Raw genomic sequence first — 20,445 nt, forward strand, 5'->3', positions numbered from 1 at the left:
CTTCATCTTTTACATACTGGGCACTCACTTTTTACCTACTTAGAAGATTTGGGAATTTAAACAAAGCCCTTTTTTATTTTTCAGGCTCTTTAAAACCAAGTTCAAACATATCTGAATCTACCCCTACCTCTATCTATGTATAAATGAAATCTGGCACTGGTTGACAATTTATCATTTTACTTTTATTTTTTGCCACTGGATGTTTTTTAAATACTCCCATCATATTTATTGGCATTGTATTAATGTTCTTGTTGTTACTCTAAGCCATCCAGAGATCTCTGCTACTGGGCTGTATGTCCATCCTAAATCATGCCAACCAATATGTTTATAGGTTGTTTTATTTACTTACACAATTTGTAATCCACCCAATTCTACACTCTCTGGGAGGCTAGATGGAAAGAATCCAATGCGTCACTTTTGTCTTCTATCTTTTTACTCAGGAAAACATTCACAGAAACGGAAAATTACATCTTTCCAATATAGCAGAGGAATTGGAAGAAAAGCAAATGTGATTGAATTAAGCTACAAGATCCCCTCTCAGGGCACTGCAACTCAGCTGGTAACAGTAATAAAAGCTCAACCAGGATAGATTTACTGATCTGCTTACTGCTAGTGGAGGCCATAATTTAGAGCACTTACTTAAACCTTCGGTTAAGCTGTTGTAATAACTGCCTTTTAAGTCCAAAAATGACATGATAGTGCATGTTGGGAATTGTGATTGATTTTAATTTACAATCCCTACTCCTGGTTAAAGAATCCCAGAGCCAGTAATAGGAACGTTCTGCAGGAAAGCAATCAGAACAATGCAGCAATAAATTGATGCCATGATTACATTACTGCTTTCCATTTCTTCACTGAGAAAATAATATTCCTTACCATTTAAAAATTTAGCACTATATTCCAAGGACCAAGATTATTAAAAAAAAAGAAAGATAAACTCAACTGTACAACTGAAATTAAAAAAGTATTTCTAAGCCACGTTAATTTAAAGCATCCATATCTCATTTTGATTGCAATATATCATTGTTTTAGTGCAATCCTGATCATATGGAGAGCTTTCTTGAAATCCATATTAACCTGAGGGCATTTGTCTTAAAAGCAGTCTCCTTAATACATGTTAATTGATCACTGCTCCTGCAACTAACCTCAAGAACAGTGAAAAAAAGAGTAACCCCACTGGTAGATACGTGGGTCAAGGATTACGCGGAGACAGCAGGCTTGGCTACTAGATTTATTGAGGTACACCAAGGCAAGGTAGTGGGTTTACAGCTCCCTTTTATAGCCCGCTGTTCGTTGGTTCCGCCAATCCCTGGACCCGCTGCTTTCCCGCTTGCCGGATGGGCCAATCGTCTGCGTTGGTTTCTGACAGCTCGGGTCCGCGTGTGGAGCTGTCAACGTTGCGCCTGCGTATTAGTTACCGGCAATTTGACAGCTGTCAAATTGCCGCGTGCTGAACTGTCAATGGCGATTTACCTCACGTAGCGTTTTAAAACCATTTCAAACTTGATGTAACACAATTAACAGATGAACAGTTAATACAATTAACAGATGAATACATATCACCCCTTACCCCTCCCCCGAACTGGTGCAATTCCTCTCCTTATGTTGTTGTGTGTTACCCCGCCATTCATAGTCTCGCAAATATGTTGGTGGTTGTCTCCTTCGGCAGGAGTGTCTTGGGGTTCCGTCGTTCTCTTGTTCCCCTTCCCCCGGTGCTGGTTGGTGGAATGTGGGAATTTGACGGGTTCCGGTTGTCATTTGTGGGGGTGATGTGCGGGGCGGGGTTGGTGGCGGGATGTTTTGAGGTTGTCGATTCCGTAATTGGTCTATGTGTCTGCGGATGTGTTCATTGGATTGAGTCTGTATAATGTATGAGAGTGGCCCTGTTTGGTCGATTATGGTGCCTTGCAGCCATTTTGGTCCTGATGCATAGTTACGGGCCCATACAGTTTGGCCTATGGAAAATGTTCTTGATGGAAGGGGTTGTTCGTTTTCGATGTTGCCTCGGTCCGGGTGCATCCTATCCAATCGGGTGATCAGCCTTCGTCCCCATCGTAGTTCCGCCGGTGATTTTCCAGTGGTGGTGCATGGAGTGGTGTGCTGGGCGAGAAGGTATTGGGAGAGTCTGCGATGCCAGTTGCCTTATACTATTTTTCTGAGGGCGTCTTTGGTGGACCTTACCATGACTTCAGCCATCCCGTTGGAGGAGGGGTGGAAGGGAGCTGATGTAACGTGTTTAATAGAGTTGCCCCTCGTGAATATCTGAAATTCGCGAGATGTAAATTGGGGTCCATTGTCAGTAACAAGGGTGTCAGGGAGGCCGTGTGTAGCGAAAAACCCCCGTAAAGCCTGGATTGTATTGGTAGTGGTGATGCTGTGGACTGGGGCAATTTCAAGCCATTTTGAAAAACTATCTACTGCAATTAGGAATGTTTGCCCCTGGAATGGTCCGGCGAAGTCCAGATGGACCCTGGACCATGGGTTCTTACTTGCCTCCCATCTGTGTGGTGTGTTTTGAGGTGAGGCTGATCTTGTCAATTGGCATGGGTAACAGCCCGTGACATAATTTTCAATGTTGCTGTCTATGTCCGGCCACCACACATAGCTTCTTGCTAGGGCAGGGGTCAGCAACCTGAAACAGGGAAAGAGCCACTCGGAACCGGTTCCCTCACAAAAGATAAAGCTGGGAGCCGCAAAAAATGTGTGCGCATGTGCATACATGCAAGCATGCACAGAACAGGGTTTGACTGAAGAGTGGAGCCAAGGCGAGATATGCACCTACCCTGCATATTTGAATTGATTGGTTGAACTTTTTTAGTCCCACTTTTTTTTTGGGACTGCATGTGGCAGAGGACTGGGAGCCGCAGGAGATGGCTGAAAGAGCCGCATGGATTAATTGGAACGAATAAGCTGACAAGAAGGTTGACCAACGCAGTATTCTAGGTGAAAGTATTTGCGGGGTTAGCTTGTTCCACGTGAATATGCCCAGAAGGGGCTTGTGGTCGGTGTATATGGTAAACGTTCTACCGTATAGGTAGTCGTGGAACTTCTTGACCCCCGCAACGATGGCTAGCGCTTCCCTGTCGATTTGGGCGTAATTTCTTTCTGCCTTTGTAAGGGTCCTAGAATAGAATGCTATAGGTTTTTGTTCCCCTGAGTCTAAGAGATGACTTAATACTGCTCCTATTCCGTATGGAGATGCATCGCAGGCGATGCAGAGGGGAAGGTCTTCCCTGAATAACGTGACTGTAGAACTGTGGCACAGGACGTTTTTGAGTATGTTAAAACTGGCATCGTGTTCAGATGTCCAGAGCCAGGGGCGTCCCTTATCTAAGAGGCGGTGCAATGGTTCGGCTAGAGTAGCCTTATGCGGTAAGAATGCATGATAAAAGTTCAAGAGTCCCAAGAACGCTTGTAACTCTTGCTTATTTTTTGGTGTTGGGGCAGCTTTGATAGCTTTGATTTTGGCATCAGTGGGGTGAATTCCGTGGGCATCTATTTTATAGCCTAAAAATTCTGTTGAGGGAACCCCTAATTGGCATTTCTGTTTGTGAAGTTTAAGACCTGCTGTTCTGAATCTTGTCAGAACAGCTGACAGGCGCTCTGCCAAAATTTCTTTATTTTCGCCGGCGATAAGGACATCGTCGAAATAGGGGCATACCCCAGGAATCCCTTTTAAAGTTTTTTCCATTACTTCTTGGAAGATTCCTGGGGCTGCTGAAATGCCAAACTGTAAGCGTTTGACTTTAAAAGCCCCGCGGTGAGTTACAATCGTTTGCGCACGGTTTCAGGAGTTACTGGAAGCTGCAAATACGCTTGTGCCAAATCAAGTTTGGCAAAGATGGCGCCGGACCTAATAGAAGAGAGGACGTCTTTCACCGCGGGGACCGGGTAAGCATGTGCGTTTAGTGCCCGGTTTAGAGTAGCTTTATAATCGGCACATAATCTAATTTGGCCGTTAGGTTTTATAGGTGTCACTATAGGGGTTTCCCAGGTCCCACCGTCGGTGGGTTCTAGGACTCCTATTTTGACGAGGCAGTCCAGCTCGTCCTCAATTTTTTGTTTGAGGGCGAACGGGACCCTTCGGGCTCGAATTCTTATGGGTGGAACCTCTGGTCTTAGATTAAGGGTGATCGGGGGCCCTGTGTAAGTTCCTAGGGAGCCGTCAAAGACGTCTGCAAATTGTTTGCAGACGTCCTCGAGGCTTGCGGCCTGTACCCTGTTGATGCCCGTTAGTTTTATGCCTAGTGCCCTGAACCAGTCTAGGCCGATTAGGTTAGATCTGTTCTCTTGGGTCACTAGGATGTGAAGGGGTCCTCGGAATTTTTTAAATTCCACTAGAATTTTTGCTTGACCCTTCAGGGATATTGGGGACTTCTGGTAGTCCGCCAGGATCACCTGGGGAGGTTTTAAAGGAATTTGTCTCCTGTTTTTGCGGCAAATTTCCTTGAAGGTTTGCCCTGAAATGAGGGTGACTGCTGAGCCAGAGTCTACCTCTAGTTCACAAGGTACCCCTTGTAGTTTGGCTTTAATTTTTACTTTAGGGGTTAGACTGTGGCTGCCCCCCCTCCTACCGTTTTGTTAATAGCCTGTACTAGGTGGCTGGTGGGCCTGGTTTTTTGTCTGCTCCGGGGTGTCATACCTGGGGACGTTGCTTCAACTTTGTGGAGCTCCCCGCGGTTGCGGCTTCTGCATGCCGTTTTGATGTGCCCCGATTTTCCACAGTTGTGGCACCGGGCGTTCCTAAATCTGCAGGAGGATCTGATGTGGTTTCCCCTGCAGCTGGCACAAGCGACTCGGGGCTCTCGGTTGTTGTTCTTGGGTCTTGCCTGTTGTCGGCTTTTTGGGTTTGGAGCTTTTCGAATCGACGGTGGATGGCGTCCACGTCGGTGAGGTCTTCTAGTTCTCCTTGGTCTCTGGGAACTGTTTCCCCTTGATTTACGGCCCCGGTTTGGTTATTTTCGGCCTTGGCGAAGTCTTCGGAGTGGGTGTTCTCGTACGCCTGAATCTCCCTAGTGACTTCAGCTAGATTCAGGGACGGTTTCGCCATTATTTTCCTCTGGAGGTGCTCGTCTCGGAGGCCAATGACCAGTTGGTCCCTTATCCGGTCCTCCAGTTCCGGGAAGTGACACCATCTGGCGGCTTGTCTTACTCCCGCTACGAAGTCGGCTGCCGTTTCCCCTGGTCTTTGGCGACGCCTCGCGAACTGGACCCTCCAGTAGATTTCGGAATGGGTCAGCATATAGTGCTTTCTGAGCCTTTCTGTGAGCTCAGCATAGGTTACCTGCGCGACCGGCTCCGGGCTGCACAGACCGACGGCCACGTCGTACACCGCGGTTCCGCTGAGGTATAAGAGTGCTGCTGCCTTAGCCCGGTCTTCGGTTATTTTGCTAACCAGCAGGTACCCTTCAATTTGGCCAAGGTGTGATTCCCAACGCTCGGGAAATCGGGTGTCAAATTCGCGTATCTGGCCGAAAGCTGCCATGCTGTCTCGGTTCTCCCTCGGCTTGCTTGAGGTGGAAGTTACAACTTCCAGTGACTAGCTCAGAGCCTCCAGAAGGGAACCTTCCTAAGCTCAGTGACTTCAGCTTAGCAAGCCGATCCCACCCTCGTCGCCAGTGGTAGATACGTGGGTCAAGGATTACGTGGAGACAGCAGGCTCGGCTACTAGATTTATTGAGGTACACCAAGGCAAGGTAGTGGGTTTACAGCTCCCTTTTATAGCCCGCTGTTCGTTGGTTCCGCCAATCCCTGGACCCGCTGCTTTCCCGCTCGCCGGATGGGCCAATCGTCTGCGTTGGTTTCTGACAGCTCGGGTCTGCGTGTGGAGCTGTCAACGTTGCACCTGCGTATTAGTTACCGGCAATTTGACAGCTGTCAAATTGCCGCGTGCTGAACTGTCAATGGCGATTTACCTCACGTAGCGTTTTAAAACCATTTCAAACTTGATGTAACACAATTAACAGATGAACAGTTAATACAATTAACAGATGAATACATATCACCCACCATTCTAAATATGGCTTTAAAACAAATAAGCAGCACTTCATATTTCAGCTAGGAGGAAACTGGTAGCCTTTCAGAATTCCCCTATAGACCAGCCTAGCTGTTGAGCTGTGTATCAATTGAATTTTCTAAACTAGATAGAAATCAGCCCTACATGGTTTACTTTATATTATACTGTAGTAAGCAGGGGGTTACTCTACAATGTGAAGTCATTTCCTGCTAAAAGGTAGAGTCGTTTCCGACTCTAGGGGCCGGTGCTCATCTCCGTTTCAAAGCCGAAGAGCCAGCGCTTGTCCGAGAACGTCTCCGTGGTCATGTGGCCGGCATGACTAGATGCCAAAGGCGCACAGAACACTGTTACCTTCCCACCGTAGTGATCCCTATTTTTCTACTTGCATTTTTACGTGCTTTCGAACTGCTAGTTTGGCAGAAGCTGGGAGGAGTAACAGGCGCTCACTCTGTTACGCGGCACTTGGGATTCGACCCGCCAAACTGCCGACCTTCTGATCGACAAGCTCAGCTTCCTAACCCACTGAGCCACCGTGTCCCTTCATTTCCTGCTAGAAGGCTACAATTAGCAAGGTTGAAAATAGGTGCTCCTGGTTGGGAAACCAGACAAATATGTGGATTTAGAAAATCCTCCAACTGCATGCTTGGTCCTTTTGAGAGTATATCCCATTCAGACAGCCAGGTTGATGCAATGGTTAAGATGCTGGCTTAGAAACCAGGAGATTGTGAGTTCTAGGGCTAGGCCTCCCTTAGGCATGAAAGCCAGCTGGGTGACTTTGGGTCAGTCATTCTCTCTCACCTAATCCCACCTCACAGGGTTACCGTTATGGGGAGACTAGGCAGGAATATTAAGAACATTTGCTGCCTTGACCAAGTTTTTTTTAAGTGGGATAAAAATCTAATAATATCTACTAATAATTCCAGCCTGAGAGACCTGCCATCTCTCTAGAATGATGATCCCTTATAATGAAAACTTCTGTCTTGATCGGATTCAGATTTAATTTACCACCCTCATCCAATCCAATACCAGTGGGCAGCATTCAAGGATGCCCAACCAATAATGTCAAGTTATTACCAGGAAATATCTTTGGGTTTCAGGAGGATGTTATTAAATTCCATTTGCAAGCTGCCCAGCTCCCAATGATTCTGGGTGGCTTATAACAAAAGACAGGACACAATAAGGAAAAAAATAACTCCAAATCTCACCACAGAATGTATATCTCATTTTGTTGAATTAATAGTCTCCAATTAATAGTATCTGAAAGCTATATAAGGCATAAGAACAAAAACATTGTGAGGCAGTGTTGCTTCTCCCTAGACCAGAGGTCCCCAACCTTTTGGGCACCAGGACTGGTTCCGTGGAGAGAGGTTTTTCTGTGGACCGGAGGGGGTGTGCTTTTGAATACTGCCTGCATCCTGAGGATGGAGCTTTGCTTGTTTGTGCGGCCCGGTTGCTGGCATGCCGCAGCCCGGTACTGGTCCACGGACCGGGGACCCCTGCCCTAGACCTCTCAGGTGATACAAGGGTATCATAGTAGATAGTATTGCTGAGATGTCAAGAATACAACTACAATCTATAATTGATATCCTTAAAGATAATTAATTAGTCTAACAAAGCCAGCCTCGGTTCCATAGCCACAAGTGAATTTTAAATGGGTAAAAAACAATTTTCCCCCAGATTGTCTCTCTTGATTGTCTTGCTCAACTGTGTAAAGGTTTGGCCTTTTATGCCTATGTCCCAAAGCACTAGCAGAGACTTCTTTATAAGTGGACTAATAATTACCTCCTTTAACAAGGCAGCATCCTGTTTAATCCTCAGAGAGGTATTTACGGTGTTAACAAAAGCATTTTTAATATCCTCTTACGAATTAACTGGAAGGCAAGCCGAGCAACGATGTAAAGAATAAGAGGCAAAACATATTGCTCAGACTATCTCACTACATTCTTGGGTTCCAAAAATTGAAATTGATCCAGTTAACCTGTTTAACAGATTTACCAGATATCCTCTGTAGTAATACTGGCATTCACACTAACCTAAATAGAAGAATTTTTTCCATAAAATATATTTAAAAGCACTACAGTAAGACTTTGAGAATTCTATGATTCTGGGAGGAGGAAGGGATGAACAAAGAGTATGATTCAGCCCATTCAAAACTCATGCAATCTAACAAACACAAATTTGAGATGTATCTGGACAGAGAAAAATGGTTTTTCTGATGTGCTTATCACCACAGCATAGGTCTTTAAATGGGCTTTATGCTGTGCCTTATTAGATGCAAGTTTAATCTTCCTTCTCTTATGTTCTAATCTAGTGTCTTGATGCTATAATTTAGCATCTCAAAAAGACAAGATCAAGGTGCTAGAGTCTAGAACAATTCTAGAGATGAGGGGTATCATCTGCTTAAGTCCACCTTTATCAGGTCCCTATTAAGGAAAATCATCAACACTTTATGGGAGGGATATGTATCCCCAACCCAAGGAGGTAATTTTAAGACCTTTACTAATAAACTCTCCCTTAACCAGGGAAATCTGAGCAATTATAGACCAGTCTCAAATATTTCTTTCTAAGAAAGAGGGCCAAGATTTGGGGAATCTTAAAGTTCCAAATATATCTGAATAGTACTGATTTTCTGGATCTGGTATATTTCAACTGAGCTGTCAGTCAGAATAGGGTACTGAAACTGCTTTGTTCAATTGGGGATGACCTAAGCCAAAAACTAGATGGGGAGATTCAGTTTTAATAGTTCTCCTGGTCATCTCAGCACTTTCAGTACTGTTCATCATAAATCCAATACTGGATCACTTAGTGCAGACATGTCAAACACAAGGCCCGGGGGCCGGATCCGGCCCGCGAAGTGGTTTCATGTGGCCCACGAAGCCATCCTGGAAACAGTGAGGGAACGGCCCCCACTGCCTTGGCCCTGGCCCAGAGACCCTCCTTTTGCCAGAGACCCTCAGATCTGTCCCACTCCTGCCCAGGCCCCCATAGGCACCCTTGATGCAAACGATGTAGAGCTGGCCATGCCCACCCAGTAGGCCATATGCACGCCCACCCAGTAGGCCACACCCACCCAGGCCACACCCACCCAGCCCCTTGAGGGCAACCGCAATGCTGATGCGGCCCTCAATGAAATTGAGTTTGACACCCCTGACTTAGTGGAACAGTGATACAAGTCTTTCTGTCAGGCCTTTTCAAATAGGTAGTGCTGGAGAAACACTGTTTAACGTCTGGGACACTGACCTACAGTACCCTAAGGAGCTTCATCTTATCCCCCCACCATGATGTTCATAAAACTGCTGGAGGTTTTCAGTATCACCAATCCAGAGGTTCAGCATCAGCAGTACTGGAAAGAGATCTGACTCTATTGTTATAGAAGTTAAAAAAAAAACCTGTTTTGTCTTGCTGGCAACTTTATGTGTGGGGAAAAGAAGAAAGAATGGAGAACCTAATTCTTGCCAACACACATGAGATGACTGGAAGGAAAAATGAGAGACATCTAAAAACCCACTGCAATGTACATAGAGCTTTCTAAAAGGCTGAAAAGAAAAGGCTAAAATGTGTAAGAAATAAAAGGAAAGGCATAGATCAAATCAGTCACCAGAAATCAGAATTTTGTCAAAAACACTGAAAGTCTAAATAAGCTGAGGCTTGTAAGGAATGCCTGATACCCTGAAAAAAACCCAGAGGTTATATTGTAAAGAAAAGGAAATGAGTTTGTAATGGATGATGACAAGATAACAGAACATCTTATCTTTGTATTTTATATCCATTTGTCTCAGAAGAGAACAAAGAATTAGCTAGCCATCATTGTTCCACTAGTGAAAGGAGTGAGATGCAGCTCAGAATACATATTGAGAAGATTTTTTTAAAAAAGAAACCCACTTAACTGATTTAAATGAATTCAATTCTTTGGGGTTAAATGAATTACATCTTAGGTTACTTAAGGAATGAGTAAAGGTTACTGTAGAAGTGCTAACGTTTGAGAACTAGTGAGGTCTGAGAAGATTGGAGAATAGCAAATCTTCAAAAAAGAGGAGGATCTGAGAAATTACAGAGCTACAGTATTCATTTGACTTCCATATTCAGAAAGATGACAGTGATTTTTAAATATCAAGTTAGTGAGGACACGGATAAGTGTTAAACAATTAACAAGAGACTGCATGTATCTATTATAAGTCATGTCAAATTTACTTTACTCTTTTTAAAAATATTTACTACCTTAGTAGATCTTGGGAATGTCACAGACATAACAAATCATTTCATCACACGTGTTATGATATAATCAATTACATGGTAAAACTAAGCTATATAACTGTTAGCATGATTTATAATTGATGGAGACTGTACCCTGACAGAATTGATAAATGGTCCCAATGAGCTAAGTAAATGGTTATCAAAGTTCCAGATGATAGAGCACTGGAGGAATAGCCAACAACTGGAAGATTCAAAATGATCTACACAGGCTTAACAGTGAACTGAAATAAACAGAAAGGATGTCGTGTCAGCACAGAAAAGATGAAAAGCAAAGGTATAGGAAGGGAAAGACATGACTTGGCAATAATATATATGGGAAAGATCTGAATGTCCTAATAGATCACAAATCGAACGCGAGGCAACAGTGTGCTGCAGCTGCTAAAAAGCAAATTTTGAGTTGTATTTGTTAACAGGATTCAATCAGGGGAATAATTGTTTCACTCTCTAGTGCCTTGGTCAGGCTTCATTTGAAATACTGTGTCCAGTTTGAGGCACCACAGTTCACAAAACGTAACAACAAACTGGAGTAAAGTCAGCTACCAAGATGGTACAAGATCTGGAAACCAAATCCTATGAGGAATGGTTAGAGAATCTGGATATGTTTAGCTTGCAGAAAAAACGAAGGGAAGATATGACAGCAATGTTCCATTAGCTGAAAGGTTGTTACCCAGAAAGAATGGAATTATTCTTTATTGTCCAGTGGATGACTTTCAAACAGAAACTATACCAAGTAGGGGATTGGCCTCTGAGGTTATTTCCAACTTTGTGATTCTATGATGCCTCAAGAAATATACCTTTTTGATACACGCAGGAATTGATACACGCAGGAATTTACAAAAACATTTGTCCTTTTTTTTTTAACTACATGGCTTAGGCCCAGGATACTTGCAGGACCATCTGCTACCGGGAACGAATTCCCATCGCCCAGTACGCTCACACAGAGAAGGCCTCCTCAGGCTAGACAATGTCGGCTGGCGAACCCCAGGGGAAGGGCCTTCTCTGTAGGAGCGCCAGTCCTATGGAATCAGCTCCCCCCTGAGCTTCGGATGGCCCCAGTTCTCCAGTCCTTTTGCCGCGGCCTCAAAACACTCCTTTTCCACCTGGCTGACCTGGACTGACAGGCATTTTAATTATGTTTACAATTTTTAATTTATTTTTAATTTTTAATTTTAATTTATTGCACAGATGACTTTAATTTTAATTTTATCTTAATTTCTGTACTTACTATATGTTATTGTTGTTAGCCGCCCTGAGTCCTTCGGGAGATAGGGCGGGATATAAGTCCCATTAATAAATAAATAAATAAACTAGAGTACATCTATAGTGCTAGTGCAAATTACCACTGGACAGACTCAAAGAAATGTTCTGTAAGTGTAATTCTAATGCACATTGATTAATGCAAGTAACTAACTGAAACTGATTATAACTGAAAGTTTTATCTGGGAACTAATCTGTAAGACGCCCCTGTCAAAAATCAAATTTCAGGAAGAAAGCCAAATTGAATTAGGAGCTGATTAAATTTAAAAAGCGGAGAGAAAAGCATGTTTTATCTCCGTGTTTAAATTGTAGATGCTTCATCATTGGATGATTTTAAGAAAAGACTGGACAGCAATTTTTCTGAAAAGGTACACAGTCTCCTGCTTGAGCAGGGGGTTGGGCTAGAAGACCTCCAAGGTCCCTTCCAGCTTTATTCTGATTGGAACATTAAGGCCGCTGTGGAGCCCCATGATAGGTCCATTGGAACAAATCTGCTTGCAGATGTCTTCCTTAATATCTTCCAGGATTCACGTCCCATTTGACTTTATGGTTTTATGTCCGACAAAGCCACCAGACTGGTGAAATGTGAAAGCTTCAAATATGATATTGGCCAAAACAGATAGGACTCTTCCTAATTTTATTCTTGTCTACAATTTCATTATCTAAGTTCTGGCAATATCTTCCCAGATTCCCAGTCTAGACTCCTAAATTCAAACCCTAAATTTAAAAGGATTTCAAAGTATTCTTCTGGCTGTCCTGGTATTCATAGACAATGGTGAAGCACTATAAGAGCTGGTTTAAATACAGTGATCATCTTATGCTCTTAGGACCATAACTCCATCATTGTTAATCCCGGAGAAAACGTCTGCTGGTGAATCTTATATTTAACAGCAACTTCTGCTATTTGCTTATATTTTATACATGCTACCAAAGTACACCGTTATACTTCTGCATCCTAAACCAATTTCGTTAATACTATAAATGCGTCTGATTATTAAAAACAGGAAGAAATGCATGCAGATTTAGCAAATAGTAAATATTTCTTGCTTTACATGCTTTGTGGTAGGAAAGGATAAACATGTGAACTGACTCAGTGACCTTTTTCTGAACCCCAGCTATTAATCAGAATATAATAGGAAACAGAACAGCAGCTTATTTTCTGTAAGAGGAACATTATCTTTGTTTTTCAGATGCGCTTGCAGTATTTGCAGCAGACATGGCACTCCCTTTTTCCCCCCTCTCTATTCAATTTCCCCCTATCAGGGCCAATCTATGTGGGTTTCTTTAGCAATCCAGCTTTGGCCATTATAATATGCAAGAATATATTCAGGAAGAGATGAGGAGAAAATGTGCAATGCTCTTTCAGCTAATCCAAAAAAAAAGGTCTTTTTCTTCCATTTTTCAGCAGGTCTCCTCTAACTTGTGACCTACCCTAATGCAATTTAGGGCTTATTCAGAGGATTCTGACATTTATTGAAGTCTTCATGTCTATCAATATAAGCCCCCCTAAACATTACGTTCTGCCTTTGCTTATGTGAGGATACAAAGCAAAGGACATAGGTGCAGTCAGCCATATCAGGTAGACCAAATGGGAAATAGAATAGAGCTGGAAGGGACCTTGGAGGTCTTCTAGTCCAGCCCCCTGTTCAAGCAGGAGAACCCATACAATCCAATTCTTTGTAAAGTTTCATTAAAAGAACCCTGGATGTCTGAAAGTCTAATTCTCCCACTTGTCACCTTTTCAGCCCAAGAACTTAGGGAGGATCCTTCTGAGCCTCTTGCCCCACCCACTATGTTGTCACTTATCTGACCGTTCCCTAGGCAGCATCTCTTTGTCCCGCCTCTTAAGATCCTTCAAACATACTATAACAGATGCTTGCTATTTCCGCAGTTTCTTTCAAATTATGGTGATTTATAATAATTGATAGTAAAGAATAATAGTCAGATCTTTGAGCAGTAAAAATAAAAGGTAGCGGGTTTCGCAAACAAAACCGCAGCTTCAAAAAGCAGAACCTAGATTGGAAGACAATACACTTTGCAAGTCTTGTAATACATTCCTACCATATATATATCCAGAGATGTTCCACTTGTTTCTAGGGGATTTATTTATTCAGATAGAAGTACTATCTGAAACATTCCATTACATCACAGAACAATAAAAGGAGTGGGGAAGCTGGCACATGAGGTGTGTTTTCTGAACTGCACTGAGTTTTTCATTTAAAAAAAAATATATATATATACATGTGTAAACTTCAGTGATTTGTAAAGTTAATTCAAAAACTATTACAAATATCAAATAATGCTTAAATCATAAAGGAAAATTATAAAGAGGAGAATTAAAATAATTCACATCTCTAAAGTCAACTTCCATATCTAAAAATCTGAAATGGGATAAAATAGTTTAGCATAAGAAAAGGTAGCAAGGCATTTTGTGGTGAAGTGGAATCACAGTAGAAGCAGAAAAAAACAGTATTCTTAGAAATGTAAAGTTTGATGTACCATTTATGAGTATTCTAGTGCAATATTGACTTTAATCCAAGCTCTTATTTTTCACATTTTTTTGGTTTTAACACAATTAGGCCCAATTGCATCCATTAGGCAAAGGATTGAGTGATTGAAATAGCATATAAATCAACAAACTAAATAGGAGAGTGCAAGAACATCATATTTCACCCATTTACTTCTCTGAAAGATTTCTAAAGTGCAGTATTTTTCATCAGACTGAATGACAACCCATCAAAAATAGGGCAGAATTTCTCTGCTTTATATTAGCTCATAATGTTCCTGGTAGCTTCTTCTTGAATATATTTACAACAAAGAAAGTTTTCTAAATTTCACTACCAAATTACTTTTACTTGGAGGGTTACTTTTTTCTAATTTGCAACTGCCGTTATTTTTACTTGCTTATGTAATAAATAATCCAATAAATATTGCTTCCCATTTGTCAAGAAAGTCTAGGCAGCAAACAAATAAAAATAGAATTTAATTAAAACAATAACTGACTAAAGTTGCATTAAGGCCCAATATAAACACAAGAACCATTTAACACATACATTCGTGTTGGAGTTCCCATGCTAACTTCCGAAATCCCAATATCTGGGCGGGGAAGCCAGATTTCATGGCCTTGTATTAGGTCAAAAGAGCAGGAGCTGTCCATATTTAGTGGGGAGCCTGCTCTATAGAGTAAGCAGCATAACAAAGAAGGTGTGCTTCCAGGTACCCACCATTATTTTATAGATGGCACCTGGATTATGTTCACTCTGCCAGATCTGAAACTTATCAGTCAGTCAGAAACCACAAGGCCACTCACAAGCAACTGGTTCCATGCCATGTAGGGTTTTAAAAGTGTCAACCAGCACCTTGAGTGCAGTTCATGTAGGAGCAGTGGTATACCTGCTGCACCTGCCGATTCATTTTGGACTAAAAGAGGCATCCACATGTATGAATGACTGCAAGCAGTGCCTCTCAATCTAGAAATGGCTGCAATTGGAGCACAAGATGTATTGGTATGAAATTTCTTCTCTAGGATCCTACATACCTATGTTGCCCTAAACATCCTGCAGCATTAACTCACTCTTCCTTATTTTTCAAAGAGAAATCAAGAAAGATCACGTTCTATTTCCCTTGGTCGTATATAAAAGGAGCTGGATTTTAGGCTAATTTCCTTTTTATCCATAGCTACCTTTGTTGAGTCAGAATATAAGAGCCAAACATAATATTCAGAGTAATTCCATGTTATGAGACTGATATACATACATACAACCTGGAATGCAACAAAATCACTTGTCTACCTTGTTTCCCGAAAATAAGACCTACCCTAAAAATAAGCCCTAGCTTGATTTTTTGAGGATGGGCCTAATATAAGCCCTACTTCAAAAAGAAGTCCTAGTTTGGGGGCAAGGTGCACGCCTAAAAATCAAGCGAGGGTAGGGTGGGGGATGGAGCTGCCTCATGCACCCCGCACCTGCTCACCGTTACAGCCAGGCCTTCCATGCCCTGACACCTGCCTATCTTGTTGGCCCACTTCTGCAGCTGCTCACCACCACTTGCACCCGTGTGTCGCCCCCGGTCTCCATTTTGCCACCAGAGGTCTTCAGGAAATGCCTCGACAGCTGTGAATGGAGCTTTGGATTGACGTGCATGGTGGCCCCAGTCTCCATTTTGCTGTCAGAGGCCTTCAGGAAAGGCCTCTACAGCCGGGAGCCGAGCTCTGGATTGACACGCATGGTGCCGCCCTGGAGATTGTGTGCATCAATCCGGAGCGCCATTCTCAGCTGCAGAGGCATTTCCTGAGGCCCCAGACGATGAAATGGAGGCTGGGGGCAATGTGTATAAGTGGTAGCAAGTGGCTGCAGAAAAAGTGGGCTGGGTGGGGCTGTCGGTGCTGCTGCCACAAGGTGAGACCATGGAAAAGACATCTCCCGAAAATAAGACCTGGTACTTCATTTGGAGGCAAAAAAAAAAAGATCCTGTCTTAATTTTTGGGGAAACATGATATTAATCAAAAGAGTTATTGTACACTGACTCTCGTTTTTTTTCTTACCTTTTAGAGTTGCTTTCTTAAGTACCTTCATTGCATAGAGCTGCCCAGTATCAGATCCTTTGATCTTTCTCACCAGAAATACCTGTGGGGGCAAAAATCCAAAGGGCACTTCAATGAAGTATGTTTAAAATAGTGGTACATGTTGCATTTGTTTAATGTAAAGTGATCCTGCTAGGTATGTAATTAAGTAAGTATGCATTTCCCTATTCTTCAGTATTTATTTAGAAAATCTACAGTATGTGAGCCCTATTTCCTTAGCAGTTCTTTGTGGCTTATAGATATATATATATATATAAAATCCAACAGAAAAGTATAATCAAAACAAGAAATACAAAACAAAGATAAAAAGGACCACACCATAGAAACAGTTGCCCTCACAACCCCTGCAAAAATGGCCAAATTCACAACTGACAGCAAGATTAGAGGACTGGAATAGAAGAAATCTTCATAGGAAATTTAAATGTAAAATATATATAAATCATGATGGATGCTAGAAGTGGGCTTAGAAGACAAACACAGAGGATATGTCATATTTTAAAAAGAGGCTCCACTTACCATCTGGGCCATTTTGGGAGCTACCGGTTGTAACAACTTTAAAGACTAATGCATTATCAGTAGAAGCTCAGGGTCTAAATAAGGGTTAATTCAAAGCCCAAAGTTTTACCCAAGTGTTCTTTACTATAAACAGGTTTCTGTATCAGTTTTGTGCTTCAGATATATATACATTTGCCCACACAGATAGTGAAATAAAGATTTTAGTGGTGAAAGGAAATCAAAAGGGAAAAGTTTTATTTATTGATATTTCGTATTTCTTAACTGCTCATCTCCCTCAGAGGGCAGCTCTGGGTGATAAGATCCTGATTTTTCTCCAAGAAATGGTTTTTATGTGTTGAATAATAGAACAAAGAGCTCCAAGTGAAAAACAGGATACAAAATATGCCTTAGTTAGTCTAATTTTATGGAGTTTGATATTCATTTTTTATTTCAAAATGATAGGAACAAAAACAAATGTACTGATTCCCCCTCTCTAAAGTAAAAATGTGCATACACCATCTAATATTCAGACCATTGTAAACCGTCAGGTCCTAGTTCAGATGTTTGCAACAACAAATATATCTGAAAACTGCCAAGTATATCTTCTTGACAAGCACGTTTAATATTTTGAAATTAAATATTTCAAAGCAGTTTTAGGGAAAGCTAACCTCTTTCTCGGTAACACATTTCTCTCTAGCAATATCCACTGAAAGAGGCACAGCTGGAACTAACAAAGTTAGCTACATATTATTTCACTAAGCGCTCTCAGAAAGAAGAATCTGCCTTGGATGGTACATATTTTTTGAGAAATCACTGTTCATAGGAATTTACCCTGCTTGCTTTCAACTATCGTAGTTAGGAGGAACCCCTTTTCCTTTTTAATAATTCCTCAAAGGTTGTTCAGTTTTTAAAATACCACTGAATGATTTTTAAAGGTATTCAACCTTTAAGGTTATCTAGGAATTCTTCACAAATTAAAATATCTGCATTTTTAATAAGCAACAAACCTTTGAAGAGTGAATTATATTATGTTCATGAGTGGGAGAAGAAGAATGGGAGAAAAAAATCAATACATGTCATTTGATTTTGGATAGTATTGCCTTTCTATAACTAGAAAGTATAGCTATAATTGTAACTTTATATTTAAAAAGATATAGTCATTTGTCAGCTGTTCCCTGTAATATTGAATTCGATTGTATTCCTCTCAAACTGTGTGTGTCAAACATTAAATAATGTTTAAGAAGATATGAAAATAATTATCAAACCTATAAAAAATACAACAAATGTAAACTAATACAAAACATTATTATCTGCTCATTCCTATCAAAAGCTATGAACTGCAAAATAATTTCATATAATTCCACTAGCTGAAAAACTGGTTGCCTTGAATGCAGATACATTTAAAAATATACAGTATTAGCTTGGTAAATGTGGAACACTGAAATATTGAAAAGTTTTATGGATTCAGGCTAGATGAAGAGTACTTTCTCAATTTCCTTTCAAAGAGTGATAAATTTAGCTACAAATGGCAGATCTCAGGAGTCGTGCTTTCCTTCCAATTTTGTAGGTTGCATCTCATATAGAACAAATCTTAGCCAAAAATGGCTTCTATGCTTTATCTTCCATGCTTCCCTATTTCAAATTATTATATTTCCCGAAAATGCTCTTTGAGGAATCAAAATTCTCCCCAACAACTGAGCTAAACTGAAGGTATAGGCTAAGTGGGGGAAACTGTGGCATCTGGGATGCCTTTATTTTGTTTCATATAATCCAATGGCAAAGTAAAGCTATTGTTCTAAAGCTGAGGGTCTGAGTCAAAGTAGAATAATAGAAGGTACCAGAAGACCCGGAAGTTTTCTTCACTCTCCATAGCTTTAAAGGCCCTATCCTTGAGTAAATATTAGGCTGGTCCTTGAAAAAGAAGCATGGCTGCTTCTATGTTTATGGCAACATGAAGGGGGATAAGGAAAGAAAACTAGGTACAGAGGAAGAGATGAGGAGTCAGAAGAGGGGAGAAAAAGAAAGGTGAAGATGTGACCCTATATGTGAGTCAGAGGATGCATCTCACACTAATGAAGAAGTGGTTCCTATGTCTGAAATGAGTGAATGAATATGTACTCTGTGTATGGTTTGGTGGTCTGATTATCTGGATATTATGAATACAAGCAGGCTTCACAACAGCATCAACTTTCAGCATTCCAACCTAAATGCAATGCATTCTGGGAACTGATCCACCAACTTTGAAGACACCAGATTGGAGAAAGCTAAATTACACATAAAACATTACCTTTCCATAGGAGCCTTGTCCCAGTACTTTCAGGAGCTCAAATTGAGAGGGATCTGCTTTTTCGAAACCTTCTTTGACATGGTGACTGATGTCTATCTCCTTTACGATGCTTTCTTCCTGTGAATGAAAAAACAAACCAAGGCACAGTTTATAGCCTGGATAAAACTAATTATGTCACTTAATTCCAACTGCTATTCTTTTATTCAATTTTCACTTCAAGACCAAGAATTATACTTGTGTGAAGCTATTAGTACCATCCATCTTTGTGCACAAATATTTTCATTTCATGCGTTAAACGTTATTGAATTTGATTGTAATTTACTTTCATCTATGAAATATGTCAATTTATTACTGAATTAAAAGAAAAGTAAACCTGTAAATCAAAACACAGCAGTCAGTTCATAAAGCTGCTAGGATGAATAAGCTATTCTATCACAAATCTTGGATTTTTTCAAGGTAGAGGAAATCAAAGGATAGATATTACTGTCATCAGATTTAGGGGTTAATTAGTAGGGGCACCCTAGAAGCAATCATTTTGGAAGATAAAAAAACCCGAAATTTGATTAATTTTCAGCTAATAACTGCAGAATATTTAGTTGCCTTGATCAGCCATACAATAAGGGCAAATTATTACTATTGATGTCATATTTTAAAGTTGGCCCATCAAGGACCCAGAATCCTTATGCTCTAATTGTAGGGACCGATCTGTTAAAACTAGTAAACTGGATTACAGCTAATAAGGACTATAGCAAGAACTCCCTCCAGTTAGTTTAGAAGAATTCTTTACAAAGTTTATATACAGATGTCCCCAGCTCACAGTGGGGTTAGAAAGAACTTTTCACCCCAGTGCTAACTCAGCATTGTAAGCAACCCTACATTTCATGTCAGCTGTAACATCTGGCTGAACTTCTTCCTTTATGCCATCTTTAGAACTCTTAATGTATCTGTTTTATATATTCCAACTGGATCCAATATAAGTCAAGAGATGTCTAATATCTTACATTATAAAATTGAATATATATGATACTTTAATCCTTGCTTTTGATAAAAGGGTCTAAAATGAAGATAAATTGCTATTAATTACGAGCATGTACAGTAAAGCTATAAATTCTTTCAGTTAGTACAAGGAACATTGTCACCAAAGGTCAGAACAATATTATTCTTACATAGACAAAGAAAACTGATTTTTCTCAGGAGAAAAGCTGAACAATATCTAATGATATATTCCTTAATGTACAGTACTGAATAATACCTGCCAGCTTTAGATCTTATTTTTTTGTTCTACATAAAGTGTTGTTATTGTTGTAGGCATATAATTTAAATTGTCTGATTAAATGATGCTAGCCTAGTCACCTTGCAGATCTGGAAAAGGTGAAGAATATCTTTGCCTAGGGCAACAACGTGTCTTGGATTAGCTTTTATAGTCACCTTATATAAATAAACAATTTCTGGAGAGTTTTTTTTTTAAAAAACAGGATATAATAAAATCCATTTACAAAGGACAGAGCTGAACATACATTATTGCTGAATTCTTCTTCATTATAATTCTGTTTC

General features: G+C 40.9%; 1 protein-coding gene across 1 annotated transcript in view; it reads right to left on the bottom strand.

Annotated features, from left to right (window-relative positions):
* RPS6KA2 (ribosomal protein S6 kinase A2) overlaps positions 1-20,445 on the bottom strand; it is a 143,771-nt gene that overhangs the window by 86,701 nt on the left and 36,625 nt on the right. The window contains exons 2-3 of the mRNA XM_083366367.1: positions 18,892-19,008; positions 16,071-16,152 (exon numbers count right to left, since the gene is read on the bottom strand). Coding sequence (XP_083222493.1) covers positions 16,071-16,152; positions 18,892-19,008 — 199 coding nt within the window. The remainder of the gene's footprint in view (positions 1-16,070; positions 16,153-18,891; positions 19,009-20,445) is intronic.

This window comes from Vipera ursinii, assembly GCF_947247035.1.
Source record: "Vipera ursinii genome assembly, chromosome: 1".
Lineage (NCBI taxonomy): Eukaryota > Metazoa > Chordata > Lepidosauria > Squamata > Viperidae > Vipera > Vipera ursinii.